Source organism: Urocitellus parryii, chromosome 9 (assembly GCF_045843805.1).
Source record: "Urocitellus parryii isolate mUroPar1 chromosome 9, mUroPar1.hap1, whole genome shotgun sequence".
Lineage (NCBI taxonomy): Eukaryota > Metazoa > Chordata > Mammalia > Rodentia > Sciuridae > Urocitellus > Urocitellus parryii.
The window spans coordinates 26,483,976-26,502,621 of NC_135539.1; the positions used below are offsets into that span (position 1 = coordinate 26,483,976).

General features: G+C 63.3%; 1 protein-coding gene across 1 annotated transcript in view; it reads left to right on the plus strand.

The window, feature by feature from the left end:
* Window positions 1–18,646, plus strand: part of Castor2 (cytosolic arginine sensor for mTORC1 subunit 2) — a 40,607-nt gene that overhangs the window by 10,943 nt on the left and 11,018 nt on the right. Inside the window, exon 2 of the mRNA XM_026396924.2 lies at window positions 16,119–16,189. Coding sequence (XP_026252709.1) covers window positions 16,119–16,189 — 71 coding nt within the window. The remainder of the gene's footprint in view (window positions 1–16,118; window positions 16,190–18,646) is intronic.

The following is an 18,646-nucleotide window of genomic DNA, read 5'->3' on the forward strand; positions in this document are numbered from 1 at the left end:
TGGGACAGGCAACCCAGCCCTCATCCACAATGGACGTCCCGAGGACCAAGGAGGGCGCTGGAAGGGGACGCAGACCCTCACACAGTGGGCCCTCGGGGCCCTCAGACTGGGCCCTCGCCCCGAGCCCATAGAGATGACTGGCCCCAGGCGGGAGGGCGGCTGCCCCACTCCACGACCCTGGAGCCTGGGGAATGGCAGGGTCCGGGGCCCCGCGAGGAGGTGAGTGAGGCAGCGTGACCTCAGGCCAGCAGGGTGAGTTGGCCATACTGGGGAACCAGCTGGGAACGGGAGCCCAGGTCACCAGCCCCAGTCGGATCTGGGGCTCAGCCACAGTGTCCTGGGAGAACTCAAGTGCCGGTGACAGAGAATGGCAGGCCGGCCACCATCTCCGCACTCAGGGAGGCACCCCTGACTGCGGATCCCGGGAGCAGAGCCTCAGCGTCCCTGAACCCCCTGCCCTCCCTGGTCCTCGCTGTGAGGGTGGCTCAGCCTGCTCAGGCCACAGGCCAGCCTGTGCCAGGCGCTTCAGACAGGTTCTCAGCTGAGGTGCCATGTCACCTCCCCACTGCACAGACGGGAGCTGGGGCCCCAAGGGGAGGGACCGGCCGTGCACCTGGCAAGAGGAGGAGCAGTCTGCCTTAGGAGCCCCGTGCCCCTCTCGCCCTACAGGGGGACAGAGACCACAGCTGGCCAGCTGTGCTCCTGAAGTGTCCCGAGTAGAGCTGGCCGTCAGAGCCCCTTGGTCACCACCTGGAGGAGCACTGTTCCCAAGAGATGGGACCCTGACTCCTGGCTGGGACAAAGGTCCCCAAGTCCCTCTAGGCCTGCTACACACATCCACATCAGCCTTGTCCCCTCTCCCACAGAGGGTGGGGACGGGTCAGGGAGTGCCCAGGGTTCAGGCCCCGGCATGGCCTGGCCTACCAGGCTGTCCCTCACCTGGGCTGGTCCCTCACCTGGGCTGGGTTGGGCGGGCCGGCTGCCCGGGGCGGAGCTCCGTCTTTCTGTCTGACTTCCCCTGGTGCAGGCCTGTCTGGATGCCCACCCTGTGCTGGGCGCTGGTGTCCGTGGGGCCTGGACCCTGCTGCCTGAGAGGAGGGCAGCTCCCCAGGCCTCAGGATGTGGCAGGAGGTGAAGAGGCTTCTAGGAGGAGGTCTAGGTGGCACGGGGACGGTGTCCAGGTTCAAGGAGGTAGAGCCAGGCTTGAAGCCAGACAGGAGGGCCGTGTCCATTCAGAGGAGGGACAGGTGCAGCACCAGGGAAGCCCCTGTGGCCACTCGGGGCTGGACATAGGTGTGAGAGGAGGGGACTGGTAACCACGTGGCTCCCGGCTCAGGTCACAGTGGGCTGAGGGGTACTGTGGCCTCCACTCCACCCGGCCTCCTGTCCGCTCTGACCCAGTGCTGCCAAGGGTGCCTTACCCTGAGGTCCCCCACCTCCCGTGGGGGTGAGAAGGACACCCTCGCCTGCCCAGCAGGGGCCAGGAGACTCACTGACCCTTCCGCTGGCCAGTCACACGAGGTACGTCCTTCCTGCCGGGCAGCTTGTGGCCCTTCGCAGAGAGTTGGGCTCTCAGGCCTCGGTTTCTTCATCTGTAAAAGGGACAGTGACACCGGCTTGGCCGGGCTGGCAGAACCTCATCTGTGGTTCTAGGCTGGTGACTTCATCTGCCCCTGTGTTTCCCTTCCTCTCGCCTTTCCTGTCTGGGGAACGTGGTGGCCCTGGGTGAGGCCCGGGGTGCTGGCCACGGGCAGGGGACACTTCATAAGACGGACTTGCTGTCTGGCCTCCTGGACCTCCTCCCTGCGGGCAGAGCTCCACCAGGCTGCTTGGGCAGCTCGAGGGGACGACAGGTGTAAGCCAGCTGGGAGGTGCTGGAGGGGACACTGGGTCATGAGACGCGGACTCAGCCAGCAGGCAGCCGTGTTGACTTTAGGTGTGAGTCCCCTGCTCCAGGCAGCTGAGGCCACCGTGGCCAGGAGTCCTGGACCACAGGACAGTGGGTCTCAGCCATAGCTTCACCCCAGGCCAGCAGGTGACCTCCCCCTGGCCAGTAAGCAGAGCCCTGCTGCCAGGAGCCCACTGTGGCCTGGGAGGCAGGGGCAGCTGGGGCCCAGCCCTGGGGACTTGAGGAAGAGGAGGAGGCACCAGGCTAGCGGTGGCAGGAGGCCTGGCCCTGAGGCCTGTAACAGGACCCTGGTCACTGGGGGCGAGCAAGCCTCGCCTACCCCGTCACCAACACCGCATGCTCGGGCCGGGTGCCACCACACTGGCTCAGGGGCAGGCCCTTGCCTGGTGTGCACAAGGCCCTGGATTTCCTCCCCGGCACCAGTACCTCAAAATTAAATAAATGCCCAGTACTTGTCCACTGCGGGCTGGACTGAGCCCGAAATAAAAACCAGCATTTTTCTTTCATGGATTAGGATCAAAAGAGGAAGGGACTCTCCAAGGCCCTGGGCCGGGCCCTGGTCCACGTGGGGCCCAGGGCCTGGTGGTGGTGTCCACCCACGGTGGTGTCTGGTGGTGGGGACTTTGCTCTGTGAGGAGGGACCTGTGGCCATGGCAAGGGATCTGGAGCTGCTGGCGATGGCTTGGGACGGGACCCGGCTTCTCTTGTCACCTGTGCTCTCTTGACACCACAGTGATGGGGGCAGGGACATCTGGGCTTCGACTCAGACGGAGGCTGCCTAAGCTGGAACCGTGGGTTGGAAAGTTCTAGAACCGCACTGTCCGCCCTGGCAGCCTCGAGTCACGGGCCGCTGTTTGTATTTGAATTAATCAAGATTTCAGACCCCCTTCCCTGGCCACGCTGGCTCCGCCTCAGCAGCCAGCACTCGTACTGGACAGTGTGAGTGCACACGTGACCTTCCAGAAGGTCCACTTGAGCTGTCCGGGCTCAGGGATGGGTGGGACAGGGGCCCACGGGTGCACCTGGGTTCCTTTGGGCAGAGCCGTCAGGTGCGGGGTGGTGAGGTGGCCTGTGCCCACAGGAGTTGCCAGCAGGCTGCCATGTGAAGCCCTGGCCCTCGGGCTGGCTGTCCACCCCAGCCCAGCGCCCCACCTCCAGGTGCCTTCCCATCCCGCCTCCTCTCATCACCACACCTGCATCCCCAGCCAGCCCAGAGCTGGACACTGTCCTGCCACAGAAGTGGCCTGGAGCGCAGGACAAGCCCTGGCTCGCCAGGAGCGGCAGGGACACTCCCCCCCTTCCCAGACTCCTGGGAAGCTGCTTCCAGGAAGGGCCTGGGGGGCAGCTTGCCCGGGCATGGACACTGCTGGGCGCTGCTGCCCAGGCTCCTGGCTTGCCTGCCGGAGGGTTCCGGAAGTAGCCCTGCAGGTCCTAGCTGGCGGCTGGCCTCATCCACCTGCGGTGCAGACAGGTGGACGCGGGCCACTGAAGTCTTTCTGGTCAGCCCTTTCCTGACCCCCACCAGCAGGCAACACAGGACCCTGGGGTTCTGCAGGCCACGGCTTAGGTCCCCTGGTGCTGCTGACGCTGTCCCCTAAGCAGTCACACAGCTGCTTTGCCCCCAGGAAGTTGCTCCTAAAGCCAGCAGAGCCCCTCTGGGGTCCAGGGAAGGAAAGCGGGGCACCAGGAGGCCGCGTGTCCCCGGGTCCACCCAGTGGGTTCAAAACCTCATCAGCATTTGAACAGGAGGGCAGCCACAGAACCGGCCTCCATCTTTTATGAAACATCATGGGACGGTCCTGCTGTCCAGGCCCACACAGCGGCTGTCCTGGCTGGGACGGGGGCTCCCCAGGCACCGCCGTCCCTTCCCCTCCCAGTGTCCCCCAGCTGAGGCTGGTACTGGCTGACTTCTCGGGTACAGGAAAACGTGTCCCTGTTACAGTGTCCCAGGAGGGCAGGGAGGGAAGGGACTGGAGGCCCGGGGTTCCTTGGTGGAGGGGAAGAGTCTTCCCGGTGTTTGGGGGACAGAGTGTGTCGTGGGCCTGGAGTGTCCCTTATCCCGTCTGTCCCTGCAGTGAGCGCTACGCCCTGCTATGACCATCCCCAAGTTCTTCCCGGACTGGGTCCTTCCAGGAAGGACACGTTCGCCTCCCGACTCTAGCAGACACTGGGACTGAGAGAAGTGACGGTGACAGTTCCTCTCGGTGCTCCTGAGGTCCTCTCAGGAGGGGCCCCTCCAACGTGACAAGACATAGGCCTCCGTTGCTGGTCCTGCGAGGCAGTGGGTGGGGCCTGTGGTGGGGATCGCGGGTGTTGGGCTAGCCCGGTTTTTTGGGCGTGTCAGGGCGTTCACATCAGCAGACTGTGTAGGAATGTCCATCTCAGCATGGCCAGCCCCCATCCAGTCAGCCGAGGCCTGGAGGGGGCAGAGGACAGAGAGCAGGTGCAGCCACAGCCCTCCTGTCCTGGAGTGGGGCTCTCCACCCTTGGTGATGGAGCTCCAGGCTGCCTGGCCCTTGGACTTCAGGACTCACGCCAGTGGCCCCAGGTCCTCAGCCTTCAGCCTGGACTCAAGTTCCACCCCCAGCTTCCCTGGGTCCTCATCCTGCAGAAGCTCACCATGGGAACCCTCGGGGCCACCAGCCCGGGAGCCAGTTCCCTTCACAAACCCTCTCGGCTCAGTCAGCAGCTCTGTTGATCATCCATCCTGTGGGCTCTGGCCCTGGAGAGCCCTGACCAGTGCCCAGCCTGAAAGAAGATGGGCCCAGGCAGGAGCGGAGAGGGCTGCCCAGAGACGGAACAGCGTGTCCTCCTCTGCGGCCAGGGGCAACTCCTCCACGCAGCCAGGGCAAGCTGCTTACAAAGTACAGGTCAGGCTGGGCACCAAGGCACACGCCTGAAATCCCAGCGCTGGGAGGCTGAGGCGGGAGGATGACAGGTTTAAGGCCAGCCTCCGCAACGTAGCCAGGCCTGGTCTCAAAATAAGACAATAAAAAGGGCAGGGTGTGGCTCTGTGGCTCAGTGCCCCCCCCAGTCCCTGGTACCAGGGAATAAATGTAATGAGACATATTTGCATATGTAAACGTGCACATATGACTCACCCCCAGGGCTGGGTGGAACTCGGGGTACACGCGAGGCCCTGGGTTCAGTCCCCGGGTTCGGTCCCCAGCAGCACCAGCCACACACACGCAGGTCTCATCCCGCGCTCCAGCGTGCTCAGGTGCACAGTGACGCACTTGCCATCGTGATCCTTGGCAGTTGTTAATCCTGCTCTGACTCTATTTGTTGGAGTGACAATGTCCCTGGTGGCTACCTTGACAGGACAGAAATCGCTTGTCCCTGGATGTTTGTGAATGGTTTTGTTCCTTGGAGACTCTCCACTCCACATCACAGGACACAGTGTAGCCCACGCTCCTTGTCCGCGGGGCCCGACACCCTGACTCACCATGGCAGAGGAGTCCTCATCCTTGGCTCAGGGACCCTCTTCTACCAGGTGCCGCTCTGGGGGCCTCTTGGTTCAGGCCTGGGCTTTCAGTCCCTCCTCTGAGCCCTTCCCTGGACACTGTCCCAGGGCGGCCTGCCGTCCCCCGCCCCCCAGCCCTCTGTCTTCATGCCTCAGATGGGGAGTGTACACACCGAGGGAGTTTCTTGGGCTCAGGGCTGGAGGCTGAGAGGCTGGGAGGCCTTGGGGCTGAAGGCTGGGAAGCCTGAGGGCTGGAGGCTGGGAGGCCCGAGGGCAGTCATGGGCGCTGCCTGAGAATGTGGCGAGCTCTGGTCTGCCGCAGGAGAAGCTGGGCCGCCCACCCCTTTTGTCAGGAACAGCCCCCTGAGGTAAAGGCATTAATCCGTGCAAGGGACAGAGCCCTAGTGACTTGTCACCTCGTGACCTGTCACCTCGTGAAGGTCCCCCACGTCAGCGTCTCTCTTGGAGGGGACACTGGAACCACAGCTCTCTCCCCAGCTTGTTGGCCCAGCCCAGCCTGAGGGCCGCTTCCTGGCTCCCCTGGAATCCAGCGTCCGCACAGGGGGACGGGGCTCCGGTGGCCTGCGAACCCCGGGGCAGCACACAGTTCTGCAGTGAGCATGGGCCACTCGGGTGGAATTACGGGAATTTGGGGCGAAGGAAACGGCCGGGGGGTTTAAGGTCATCGCCGTGGTTTTCCTCATGATGGTCCCAAACTGTAGGCCACCAAAGGAAGGACAAACAGGTGCACCTATGGTGACGGTGTGGAGGGGCGTGTCCAGCATCGAGGATGGCGGCAAGTGGCACGGAATGAGAGGAGCGCCTCGGAAACGGCGCACCGAGCAGGAAAGGCCAGAAACAGGAGCTCACCTGTGTGACGCCGTGGCCCTGGAGCGGGAAAAGACCTTCACAGGACAGAGTCGGTCAACGAATACATGAAAAAATGCTCATCATCGCCAGCGATCAGAGAAAAGCCAATCAGAACCATCTATCATCTCACTCCAGTCAGAATGGCAGCTATCATGAAGACCAACAACAACAAGTGTTGGCGAGGATGTGGGGAAAAGGGTACACCGTACACTGCTGGTGGGACTGAAAATTGGTGCAGCCAATATGGAAAGCAGTTTGGAGATTCCTTGGAAACCTGGAAATGGAATCACCGTTTGACCCAGCTATCCCTCTCCTCGGTATATACCCAAAGGATTGTGGAGCCAACCTAGGTGGGTGAATGGATATATTACACACACACACACACACACACACACATTGGAATATTACTCAGCCTTAAAGAAGAATGAAGTGCTAGCAATTGCTGGTAAATGGATGGAGCTGGAGAATATTATGCTAAACAAAGTAACTAAAAAACCAAAGGCCAGATATGAGGACGCTAATTCACAATGGTGGAGGGCACTAGGAAAGAATAGAGCTGCTCTGGATCAGGCCGAGGGGAGTGAAGGGCTTCCACACTCTGCTGGTGACTGCACAACCAGGGGGATTCTATATCATGTGCTATCAGAAGAAGGAGAGACCCTGCTCCACCCGTGTGGTAGCCAAGTGCCTTCTGCCGTCACGTACATCCAATCAGAACAAAGCTTAAAAATTTTAAAAGAAGAGAATCTGGGGAGACAGCAGAGCAGCGGTCACCTCCGGTCGATGGGAGAGGGGTGAGAGGCCGGCCCCCTGCAATGGTGGCTGCGCCCCACCTCTTCCCAGGCCGGGGCTGACGTTGGCGTGTTTCTGCACCAGGATTCCAGGTCGTCCTCCCAGACCCTGCCCTCTTTATTCTAATAAGTTATGGCCCAGTTTTTAAAGATGAATTTTGGATTTAAAAAAACTTATAGACCTTCCTAGTGTCCCTGGGGAGTTGGTCCCAGGACCCGCAGGATACCAGATCCTGAAGTCCCTGGAAGAGGTGTGGAGTCCACGTGGAACCCGGGTTGGTTCTGGTCCCCTACAGTGCAGTGTCACACCAGGACTTGCAGGATGCGTCAAGTAGGGAAGACGACTCCGTGTCAGTGCAGGGGACGCGGGGACCCAGGACCCAGGCTTGGGTGCCAGCACCTTCAAAACGTTTCTCACCTGCGACGAAGAGCGCCACCTGGGGTCAGCGCCGGGCATGGCGTGGTGATGGCGCAGTCCTTCCTTCTCCAGCCCCGGTCAACTCCAGGCCCCTCTCCCCTCAGCCTTGGCTTCTGGGGACCCTCAGGGCCCACCCTGGAGCCCGAGCCACATGGCCACCAGCAGAGGACTGCTCGACGAGTCTGGCTGAGGCCCAGAGGAGCCCCGAGAGAAGGAGGAAGACCCGGGGACCGTGACCCTGCAGCCTTCATCTTCATTCCCAGGGGGCAGGCAGGTGACGTGGTGGGTGGTCCAGGGCTCAGCACAGGGAGCCAGCACACAGACAAGACCTGCCAGAGAACGAGGCCCGTCTCTCCTCCCCCACCCTGGCCTGTGTGCGATTCCACCTGAGTCCTTTTCCCCGGGCTTAATGTGGCTCCCAGCCACACCTTGGTGACTCGACCACCAACAAGACCTCACCAGGCTTGCTGAGTTGGAGGTAGTGGAACCCACAGGCTCCGGGGGCCGTGAAGGCACCTGCCTGACTCTGCCAAATCCTCCACACCACAGCCCCCACACGTCCATGGGGATCGAGTTCCAGGCCCCCCATTGGATGCTTGAAACCATGGAGAGAACCAGTTTAAATGGACACAGTTTTCTTAGATATGATAAGGTTTTATTTATAAGCTAGCAACAGATGACAATAACCACTAATAAAAGTAAACAAATATAGCAATCGACTGTAATGAAATTGCCAGCGTCGCTCCTGTGGTTCTTCAAAACCATTAGTGAGTAACATAGGGGTTACTTGAACTGTAACAAGGACAGCAGTGTATCTGATGACACAGACGGCCACTAAGACTAGCCAGGTGACTAACAGGCAGGTTGTATAGACAGCATGGATACACTGGACGGGACGATTCACATCCAGGGTAGGACACAGGGGGACAGCATGGGATAGCATCATGCTACTCAGAATGTCGTGCAACCTAAGATTTACAAGCTTTTCGACTCTGCCCTCCTCCCGTGGTGGACTCGGTGGGATGTTGCCGCAGCCCTCTGGACCCTTGGAGCTGTGAGTGGGGGTTGCAGTGGTGAAGCAGCCTTGGTCCCCACCCATGTAAGCACCCAGTATCGGGGCAGGGGCAGTAAACTCAGCAGAACGGGCTCTCGTTCTGCGCATCCCACTCACTGAGCAGGCGCTGGCCATCAGGAGGGGAGGTATGGGCGGCACTGAGAGGGCTTCCCATGGAACAGAGGGCGGCCCACGGCAGGGTCCACCTGAAACGTGAAGTTTGAGGAGCGCAGGGCGGAACATCCCAGGCGGGGAGCAGAGTGAGGGGCCATCCCAGAAGTGGCCCCGCCGAGCTCTCCGCCACCCTCCCAGCTGCGACACCCACGTTCAGGTGAGCATCGGGGGCCCCGAAGGACAGAATGAAGATGAGCCAGGTGAACCCTTACAGGAGGCCTCATTGGTGGAGCGTCTAGAATCAGCTGCCCCAGAAAGGAAGGGTCACCTCACGGAGGGGACGCTGGCCTCCTGGGGTCTGAGTGCAGCCTCACCAGCCTCCAGGGTCTGGAAGATGGCACAGCTGGCCTCCCAGCCCTGCCTCTCCCTGGCCCTGCTGATTTTATCTGGTCCATAAACCCCAAGTCTCAGCTGTGGGCCTGGCCTGACCAGCTCCCCTTCAGCTGCCCTCTGCTCCACTCCTGGTGAAGGGGTGTTGCTGGCCGGGGCTCGGGCTGGCCGGGGCTTATGGCCCCGGTGCCCAGGGGAGGCCGCCGAGGGCCTGCCCTGCAGAGTCGGGAACTCAGAGTAAACAGATCGGGTTTCTGGTGCCGCCCAGCGGCCAGCGCGCCTGCAGATGGCACTGTGCTTCTTGGAGGTGACTCAGCTTCCAGGCCTGCACAGGGCAGTCCCAGGCCTTGGCTCTGCCCTGGCCGTGGGCCCTGATCCAACCCCAGGGAGGCAGGACAGGATTCTAGGGTGGCAGTGGGCATGTGGCTCCACCTCATCCTCTGGGGACAGGGACAAGCCACCCTTGGGGCCCGCTGCAGCTGGACCCGTCTGGTCACTCAGTCTCCCTAGGCCTCGGTGTCCTCGTCTAGGGAATGGGGAGAAGCAGTTCCCATCTCGGAGCAGGGCTGTGAGGAAGGCGAGGCTGGGGGAGGCTGGACCTGGAGGGGGAGTGGAGTCCGTGGGGCCAGGCAGGCCTGGGTGCCCTCGAGAGCGGCCACCGCTGGAGGAGTCCCTGCAGGAAGCAGAGCGATGGCAGCAAGGACCAGCCGCCGGCCAGGGTCCTGCCCCCAGGTCTGGCTGGTGGAGCAGCCAGGGCAGTGCTGGGCCGGCAGAGGGCGACGGGGGGGGAGGAAACTTGAGCCTGTGAGAGAAGCTGAGGTGACAGTGGCCTCAGAGAGGCGAGGGCAAGACAGGAAGGAAGGCCCTGTGAGGACCCGGCTTCCTGAGGCCAGGACGGGGCGGGGACATGGCCCTTGGACGTCTGAGGACGGCCCTCGCCGGCTCCTTAGGGAGCCCGGGCCCTGGGCCAGCCGGCCGGGGACAGGAGAGGCCTGGGGGAGAGTGGCCAGAGTCGTGTCCAGGACGTTGCCAGGCTGGAGGTCATTTCTTCAGGGGCATCTGAGGATGGGGTCAGCCGTGGGGCTGCCAAGGACACCCTGCCCCATAGACGGAGGGGTTGGGGTGGCCGGGGCCCTGGATCGCCAGGCAACAGGACAACACCTCCAGGTGATGTCCCCACTGGGCCCTGAGGCCTTGCAGTGACACACTCAGGGGACTTGGGCACAAGAGGCTTTAGACCAGGTGTCCAGCTTATGTGTTCTGGTTACAGGACTTGGGCAGTGGATGGGCTCCCAGTGTCAGGAGGAGACCAGAGGTGGCTGCCACGGGCACCTGGTGGTCCTGTTGACAGGACCAGCTCCCCTGAGGGAGGGACATGCCCCTCTTGGAAAATGGGCACAGGCTGGGCTGGCACCTCCACCAGAGCCACGTCGGGGCTGGAAACTGGTCCAGGGGACCAAGTTAGGGGCTGTAGGTCCATCTGTGGAGCCACAGTGAACACCCACGTCGCTGCCCAGCCCTGGCTGGAAAGAGTGACCCAGACCCCGTGGGCCTGGGTGGGGGCTGTGGCCTTGTCCGCCCGGGGTCCTCCTGACCCTGTCCCTCTGGCCTGCCCTCTGGTGGCCAGTGCCTTGTCTCCTCTGCAGCCGGCAGCAGCCCTGGTTCTGTGGCCCAGCCCTCCCCGCCCTCTGCCAGACCCCAGGGCCACCGCCTGCCCCTCCAGGCTCCCCAGGGGACCAGGCAGGCCGTGGTTCCAGCTGGGTCCTCGCACGGCCTCCTGGTCCTTCAGCTAAGGGCAGGTGTTAGGGGTACGATCAGTGTCTGCGGGGCCAGAGAGGAGGGAGGGTCCACTCAGCAGCCTGCCCATCACCGGCCGGTGTCCAGGGCCCTGTGGTCACCTCCCACCCAGGGTGACTGTGATCTCGGTCCCTCGGGGACAGTGACTAGAGGGACCCTCAGGGGCGTTTTTCAGCTGCCTTAACCCTGCAGGCTCTGTGTGCACAGAACCCTGGGGACGGTCCCCTGTCCTCGCAGGATGCTGCTGAGGCGGCCTCCCTGTCACCTGGGCAGTGATGTCCCTCTGCCGTCGTTCACCTCTCCTGCCATGGGCCTCTGGCCTGCAGCCAGGTGGTCGTTACTGAGAACAGGCCGTTGGGACCGTCCTCCTCCTGCCTCCCGTTACATCAGTGAGAGGGTGGACGCCCCTGGACGGAGGCTCACGGAGCCCCCATGGGAGGCAAGGTCGGGGTTGGCCGCCTAAGCTGCTGTCCATATGCCCATCTGTGGCAGGAACAGGGCAGGGAGGGACCCAGAAGTCCCCAGAGCAAGACTTGAACCTGCTGTGCACCTAGTGCTGCGGGTGTCGTGCAAGTGAGGAGGCCACCGTGTGCCACCGTGCGCCCAGGGGATGTCCTCCGGTGTCCAGAGACAGCGTGAAGCGAGATGGGCGCAGACTCAGCACGGGTGCCAAGCCACTCTGTGGAGGGCTCTTGAGCATCGAAGGACTTGGGTGTCCGCGAGGGTCCCATGACCAGTCTCCCAGGGGACTGCCATTCTACGCCTTCCTTGTGTAACGGACCCTGTGCCAGGTGCTGTGTGGCGTCGGGGCACTGGGGGCCGGGCTGAGAGAGGAGAGGCCGTGGCAAAGGCAGCCCTGGAACTGTGACCTCAGCACGGTGACGGAGCTCCTCACAGGGAGGTGACCGCTGGCAGGCGCGGGCGCTCATGGGGAGGGGGATGGCGAGTGGCCTGGGAGCCCCCAAGTCAGCGAGCACCTGGCACCAGAGACGCCACCAGAGACCCGGGGCCCCCACAGGGTGGGAGTGGGCCAGCTGGGTCCCCGGGCATTTCCAGATCTTCCTGTCCCTTCTGCCATCCGCGGTCCTGCCCCTGCAGGTCTCCCCAGGTGGCCACGTGCCTTCACTGATCCCCCAATGGCCCCCGTGACACAGCAGGGTCTGTCTTCCATCTTACAGAGAAGGCAGTGCCCGTCGGGTCCACCCTTTGGCTGGCAAAAGCCGGGCAGGGCTCGGGCTCGGCCACGGCTCGAGCTGCCCCCTGCGCCTCCCGTGGCCAGGTGCTGAGATGAGGTGTCAGGGACGCGGGAGGCGGTGGGGAGGGGCTACGCCCGCCAAGAGCAGAGCCCGCCTGCCACCCGCCAGACTCTGCCTGGCACAGGAGGCCCTGTGGACATGGCCAATCAGGGCCCCTCTGTACCCCAGCGACCTGGCGGCCTGAGTGGCCAGCAGGGGCAGTGTGTCCCCGGAGGAGGCTCAGCTGGTCCCTCCCTGGTGGCTGCAGAGATGTGGCTGAAGCCCTTCTTTCAGACTGCAGGGGCCGCGCTTGGTAAGAAGCCCCGACTCTGCACCGGGCCGGGACCTGCGTGGGTCGTTGGCAGAGCCGCGTCCAGGCCCTGGGCTCCACCCAGCCACCCTCCCTGAGCCCTGCTCTTTGCAGCATTGGGGGGGGGGGGCGCATCAAGCCCTGCGGTGCTCTCAGGCCACCTGCCTAGCTCTGCTCAGTCCTGCCGAGAGGCTGACGACTTCCTGAGGTCTTGGCCACAGCTGTCGGGAGCCAGGGACCAGCCTGGGTCATGCTCCGGACTGCGGGTTTGGCTCGGTTCCTGTTCTGTTATAAAGGAGCGTCCCTGTCCTATCCCCAGCCACCTGGGGGCAGCTGGAAGGTGAACAGGCACCTTGCAGCTGAAGGGTGTGCTCGGGGCAGCTCGGGGCAGCTCGGGAGAGGTGGGTGTTTAAGGAATAGAGGGTGGTGGGTGCTCGGTGGTGCAGTGTTTCATCACATCCGCGAGGCCCTGGGTTCCATCCCTAGCATGAAAAAGAAGAGAATTAAAAACCCTTGTCCACCAGGCATGGAGGTGGCTTAACCCATCCGTCCTCCCTGGAATCTGCAGCTCGCCTACCCAGGGCTTAGAGTGGACGACTCCACCTCCAAGCCAGCTGTGGGGTCAGCTTCTGTTACTGTTACGAAACACCTGAGACCATCAGCTTAAAAAGAGGGAAGGTCTGTTGGGACTTGTGTTTTCAGAGGTTCAGTCCATGGTCCTTTGGGCCTGTTGCTCCCAGCCTGTGGTCAGGCAGGAGCACGTGGCACAGCCCTCACCCCCTGGACCCAGGGAGAGGAGAGGGCGGGAAACGTGCCTGAAGTCACACAGCTGGCGTCCCATGGTCCCTTCAGAGAGTCCACGGTGTGACTGGAGCCTCCCCCAGGCTGGTGGGGACACAGTATAGGGTCCCTTCGGCCCCCCTGGGCATGCTCTGTGTTGACTGTGATGCCCTGAACAGACCTGGGCTTCCTCGAGCTACCTGCCCTCCCCCAGGACCCGTGTTCTCTTCCTAGAACCCCAGGGTGCTGTGGTGCCCCTGAGCAGGGGACCCTGATTCTTGGGGTGTGCCCTGAACCACAGTGAGCCACAGCTGCTGTCACCGTGGTCTCCCTCTCGTTGCTCGGGGCTCTTGGGTTCGCGTCGACCTGACTGCTTCTGCGGAACCTGCCAAGTGACCGTCACACACAGTTGCACGGGGTGTGTACTGCCCCACACGAAGGACACTCTCCACTGAGACATGACAGTGCCCTCCCCTCCAGAGTCGGGCTGCGCCCCCGTCCCGTCGTGTGGGAACAGGTCTGTCACTCGTCCAGTCCAGTTTCCTGGGACTGGATCAGCACTGGTTGGGGGATTTTCCTGTTCTTGGGAGTTTTCCGGACAGACTGGCTGGTTCTGGGATGACCTGTCTGGTCCCCCCCAGTGGCCAGGGCTGGGGGTCTGCCTGCTGGGGGGCTGGCAGGGTCCCTGAAGGCTGGGCACTGCCCAGGCTGGAGCTGGACAGCACCTGGGCCACCCTGGGCCTGTCCCTCGTGGTGCAGGATGAGGCAGGTCTCCTGCAGCCCCGAGCACCAGGCCTGGTGACAGGTCTTGCCCCTCAGCTCTCTGTAGTCAGGGACCCGTGGCCACCCACACTGGGCTGTGCGTCCAGCCGTGGCTTGAGAGAGGGCAGAGTAGGGACTGGAGACTGTGGCCTCCCCCAGAGGAGAGGGGTCCATGCAGACAGTGCCACCCGGGGACGGGCAGAGCTGGTGCAGGCCACGGCTTCTCCAGCTGCCAAGGTAGGTGTGGGCCGGGCCCGCCTGGGATCCCCGCAGCTCAGGAGGCTGAGGCAGGAGGATCGCGAGTTCAGAGCCAGCCTCAGCCATGGTGAGACGCTAAGCAACTCAGTGAGACCCTGTCTCTAAATAAAACCCAAAATAGGGCTGGGGATGGGGCTCAGTGGTCGAGGGACCCTGGGTTCAATCTCCAGTACAAAAAAAAAAAAAAAACCCAGCAGTGTGTGACCCTTAGCTTAGCAGTCACCAAGTGCTGATTTTATACCAGCCAGGGGTGGGTTCTGGATGTGTGTCCAGAGGACCCACTGCCCTAGCCTCTGAGAGCTTACAGCCTCCTGGGAGAAGCAGACCCCCCTTCTCCTACAAAGTGTCTGTAATAAGTTGTGGACAGCACTCGGAACTGTTATGTGCAGTTGCCCGGGTTGTGTACTGCCCAGCTGTCAGGGCGTATTTCATGTAGACCATGAGGAGAATGAACTCTTAGAGTTGGGAAGCAACTCTAAGCCATCCATAGTGTCCTAGACGTCCCCTCCAGGACAGGGGCGAGAACCTGAGGCTTTGGCCTCCAGGAGGACCACTCTGGGGTAGCTGAGGGAGAAAGTGGCTGGCGCTGACTGGGAAGGGATTTTCCTGAGGAGAGGCTGGGACTGTTCCCGGAGGCTGGGCAGGGAGTCGGCAGCCAAGGAGGAGAGGAGGACGTGCCGGTCAGTGGAAGGAGCCCTTGCCAACCCTGGAGGCGGGCGGAGCATGGACGGCGCGCCAGGAGCCAGGGCAGGACGGGCCAGGACAGGGGCAGGACCGGGCAGGACCGGGCAGGAGGCCGACGCAGCCTCCAGCCAGAGCCGCGCCGGGGGAGCAGAGCTCGGGGACCCAGGGTCACGGGGACGTGGAGAGCCCGTCCGAGAGCCGAGTCTGGTCACCCGGGTGATGCAGCTGGTCCCTCCACTGCTCTGCCCTCCGGGGCTGCCACCTGTCCCTGAGGCGGGTGTCCCACAGCAGGCAGGCCGCGGGCACTGCCCGGTCGGCTCACCCAACGCCTTCTTTATTCAACCCTGAGTGCAGGGGCCTGGTGGCCTTCTGCCGCAGTCTGTGTCCCGCGGAGCCATCTGCATGGTCTCTTTCTGGAGTGTCCCCAGCCACGAGGGTGACAGGAGCAACCACGGGGTCCCTTCTCCTTCCTGGGGCTCTGGGACGGCGGGAGGCTCCTCGCAGCATGAGGGGTCCCCGGGAGGGCCAGGCCGGGCCCCTGGTGGCCACTTACAACTGTGACCCCTGGCTGTTGTCCAGGAGCCGTGAGGGCTACCACCTGTCCAGGCAGCCACGGCGATTGGCCTGGACCTGGGGGGAGGCTGCTTTAGGGAGTGGAGGCTCCGCCCGGCCTCCCCGGGGTCGGGCTCCCAGGCGTGGCTCAGGGCCTCCTTTGACCTGATGGACAACAGGGTCTTGCCAGCGGCCACCCTGGAGCAATGGAGCCGTCCCGGCCCCACAAAGGCTCGCTGGCCTGTCCTCTTCCAGAAGTCACGAGGACAGACTCCCAGTGTGTGACCCCACAGGGGCGCAGGGTCACTAGCCCTCCTGCACGTTGCGTGGAAGGAGGGTCGCGGGGCCTCTGCAGCTCGGGCCACGAGAGGCGGTCAGGAGACACGTGCGCACGTCCTGGTGCGGAGCTTCTGTCCTGAGCAGGTGGCGGCCTGGCGGCTGGACCGCTGGGCCTCCAGGAGCCACCAGAGGCCTCTAGGGCCCTGTGGAAGGTGCCACGGGATGTGGCCCAGAGGACCACAGGGTCTGGCTCGGGTTCTCAAGGACCGGGGAGGCCAGGGGACATTCAGCATCTGTAGGCCTCTCTGTGACCACCCCCAGCCAGTACTGGGGGTCCGTGGGGACATGGAGGGTGCGAGTCCCCACAGCCCAGGGTCGGGGCTCTGGGGAAACAGAGTCGCACCCCACTGGGTCCAGCCAGGACTGACCACCGTGTCCCTGTCTGTCCCCAGGTGCAAGTTCTTCAGTCTGACGGAGACACCGGAGGACTACACCATCATCGTGGATGAGGAGGGCTTCCTGGGTGAGTGGCCGCCCACCCCGTCCCCTGCCCCTGAGGGGCCCTGAGGTCGGGGACCTGGGGGGAGGAGCAGCGTGGCCCTGGTGAGCGTGACCTGGCTCCGTGGAGGACGCCCTCCGTCCCCCGTCGTTCTCATTTCCGTCCTTTGAGAGGGGTGTCGCTGTGTCCTGAAGCCCCCGGTAGGCACCTCGCCCGAGTGGCACCCCAGCCCCAGGGTCACCTTTGTGCGGTGTGTGCCTGTCACTCGATCTGATTCCAGGCCTCGCCCCCTCCCCAGGACGCCCGGTCCCCACTCCCTGTCCCCAGGTCCCTCGAGCTGTGCTCTGAAAGCCTAGGCTGCGCCCAGCTCTCGGCTGCAGGCAGGACACCGACGGGCGAGTTCACTTTGTCACCTTCTACCCTGCAGTGACAGGCAGAGGGCAGCCTGTGCCTTCCCACGGGCGGGGGCTGGACCCCTGCAGGGACCCCCAGCTACTCACCCCCACGCTGTGGAGGGGCCGGTGCAGCCCAGCAGCAAGGCGAGGGCCCGGTCCCCCAGGCCCGTGGACGCTGCAGGAAACGTGGCCAGTGGACGTCCGAGAGTCCGCAGGCTGGCCCAGAGGGACGAGTGGCCTCGCCTTCCGTGTCCGGGCCCAGGTGGCTGCTCTCAGACTGGAGAGGAGCTGCCTCTGGCGCCAGGCCCTGTGGTCAGTCCCTGCTGACCCCCGGGTGGACCGAGGAACCCACCTCAGCACACGAAGCCACTCAGCCGGGCCCCAGAACGGCACCAGAAAGGGCGCCCATGGGAAGCTGGCTGCGTGGCCGTCTGGTGGGGCCTCGGGGCAGCAGTGCAGCCTCGCGCCACTGATGAGAGGGTGACGGTCACAGGAGGGGACAGGCCATTTCCCCCCCTGGGTCCTTCAGAGGCTGGAAGCCAGGGCAGGGAACCCGGCCCACTTCCCCATCTCGGGCGCAGTGTCCCTGGCCACCTGCAGGGGGCAGTGCGTGGCCAGGGCAGGGCCAGGGCCTCCTGCTCCGCAGGGAGGGGCGTGTGTGTGCAGAGGGCAATCGGGCACCCGCCGCCCACTCCCGGTCGTTGTTTCCGAGCAGAGGAAACAGGAGCTCCCGGGTTGACCACAGAGCGCGCCCTGGGGACCCTGTGCCCTGGGAATCCCGAGCCCGGCAGCTCAGACGCATTCTCATTTGTTTGATTTATTCACGTGACGTGACCGTGGAGTGTGCCTAACGTATTGTGCACACGTGGAGTATGACATATTCTAATCAGGATCCCACCCTGTGGTTGTAGTGACGTGGAGTGTCACCGGTCACGTGTGAACACAGGAAAGTGGTGTCCAGTTCATCCACCGTCTTTCCCAGTCCCACCTCCCTCCCCTTTGTCTAATCCAGTGAACTTCTTTCCCCTTCACCCCCGGTTGTGGATTAGCACCCGCGTATCAGAGAGAACGTTTGGCCTTTGGTTTGGGGGGGCTTGGCTTATTCACTTAGCGTGACAAGATGAACCTGTCTGTCAGTGCCACGCCTGCACGGTCATCTCCAGATCCAGCCATTTACCAGCAAATGCCATGATTTCATTCTTCTTCATGACCGAGTAATGTTCCGTTGTTTATGTGGACCCCAACAGTCCCATTTCTTCCGCCACTCACGGACCTTTCTACCCAGAGCTGCAGCTCGCAGCACCCCAGAGGCAGAGGGAAGTGGCGGGGCCTCGGCTCCCTGGAGTAGATGGTCATTTTAGTCCACCCCCAAGATGGGGCCAGGCAGTGGGGGTGAGAGGCCAGAGGAGCAGGGAGACAGGGAGGCTCCCCCCCCCCGGGGGCCACATTCCAGGGACCATCTGTGGCCGAGAAGATGTCCTGTGGCCAAGGCGCTGCTCACCCGAGGCCACTGGCCTCACAAGATAGAGGCAGCGTTTACTGACAGCTGCTGTGCCCAGCCCTGGACCAGACCAGGGAGGGGAGGGTCCAGCCCAGCTCCACAGGCCGCCGGCCAAGTGCACAGAGTCCCTGAGCCACAAGAACTCCCCACAGGGGTCCCTGTGCAGGGGACCACAGGAGGGGCCCGGGATCTGGAGGAGGAAAGTCACACCCGGGTTCTCGTTCCCTCCGAAGGGACCGCCCCAGAACCCTGTCGTAAGTGGACACAGCGCACGTCCCCAGCGGGGCAGCCAGCAGGGCCCACGGTCCCCAAGACCAGGGTGACTGAGCCAGCCTGCCGCTGGGCAGAGTCCCCAACCCAAGCCTGTTTCGTGCTAAGCGTCGAGCGCCTTGGCGTCCAGTGGACACAGTGCTGACCTGAGCAGCCAGGGAGGTGCTTCCCACCTCGGTGGAGTCAGAACCGGGAGCAATGTCCCCAAATGTCCACCTCTCTCCAGCCTGGCACGCTGCCCTCTGCAGACGCCTGGAATGGCTCTTGTCACCCAGCTGTGTGGAGGAGGGTACCGAGGCCCGGAAGGTCACAGCT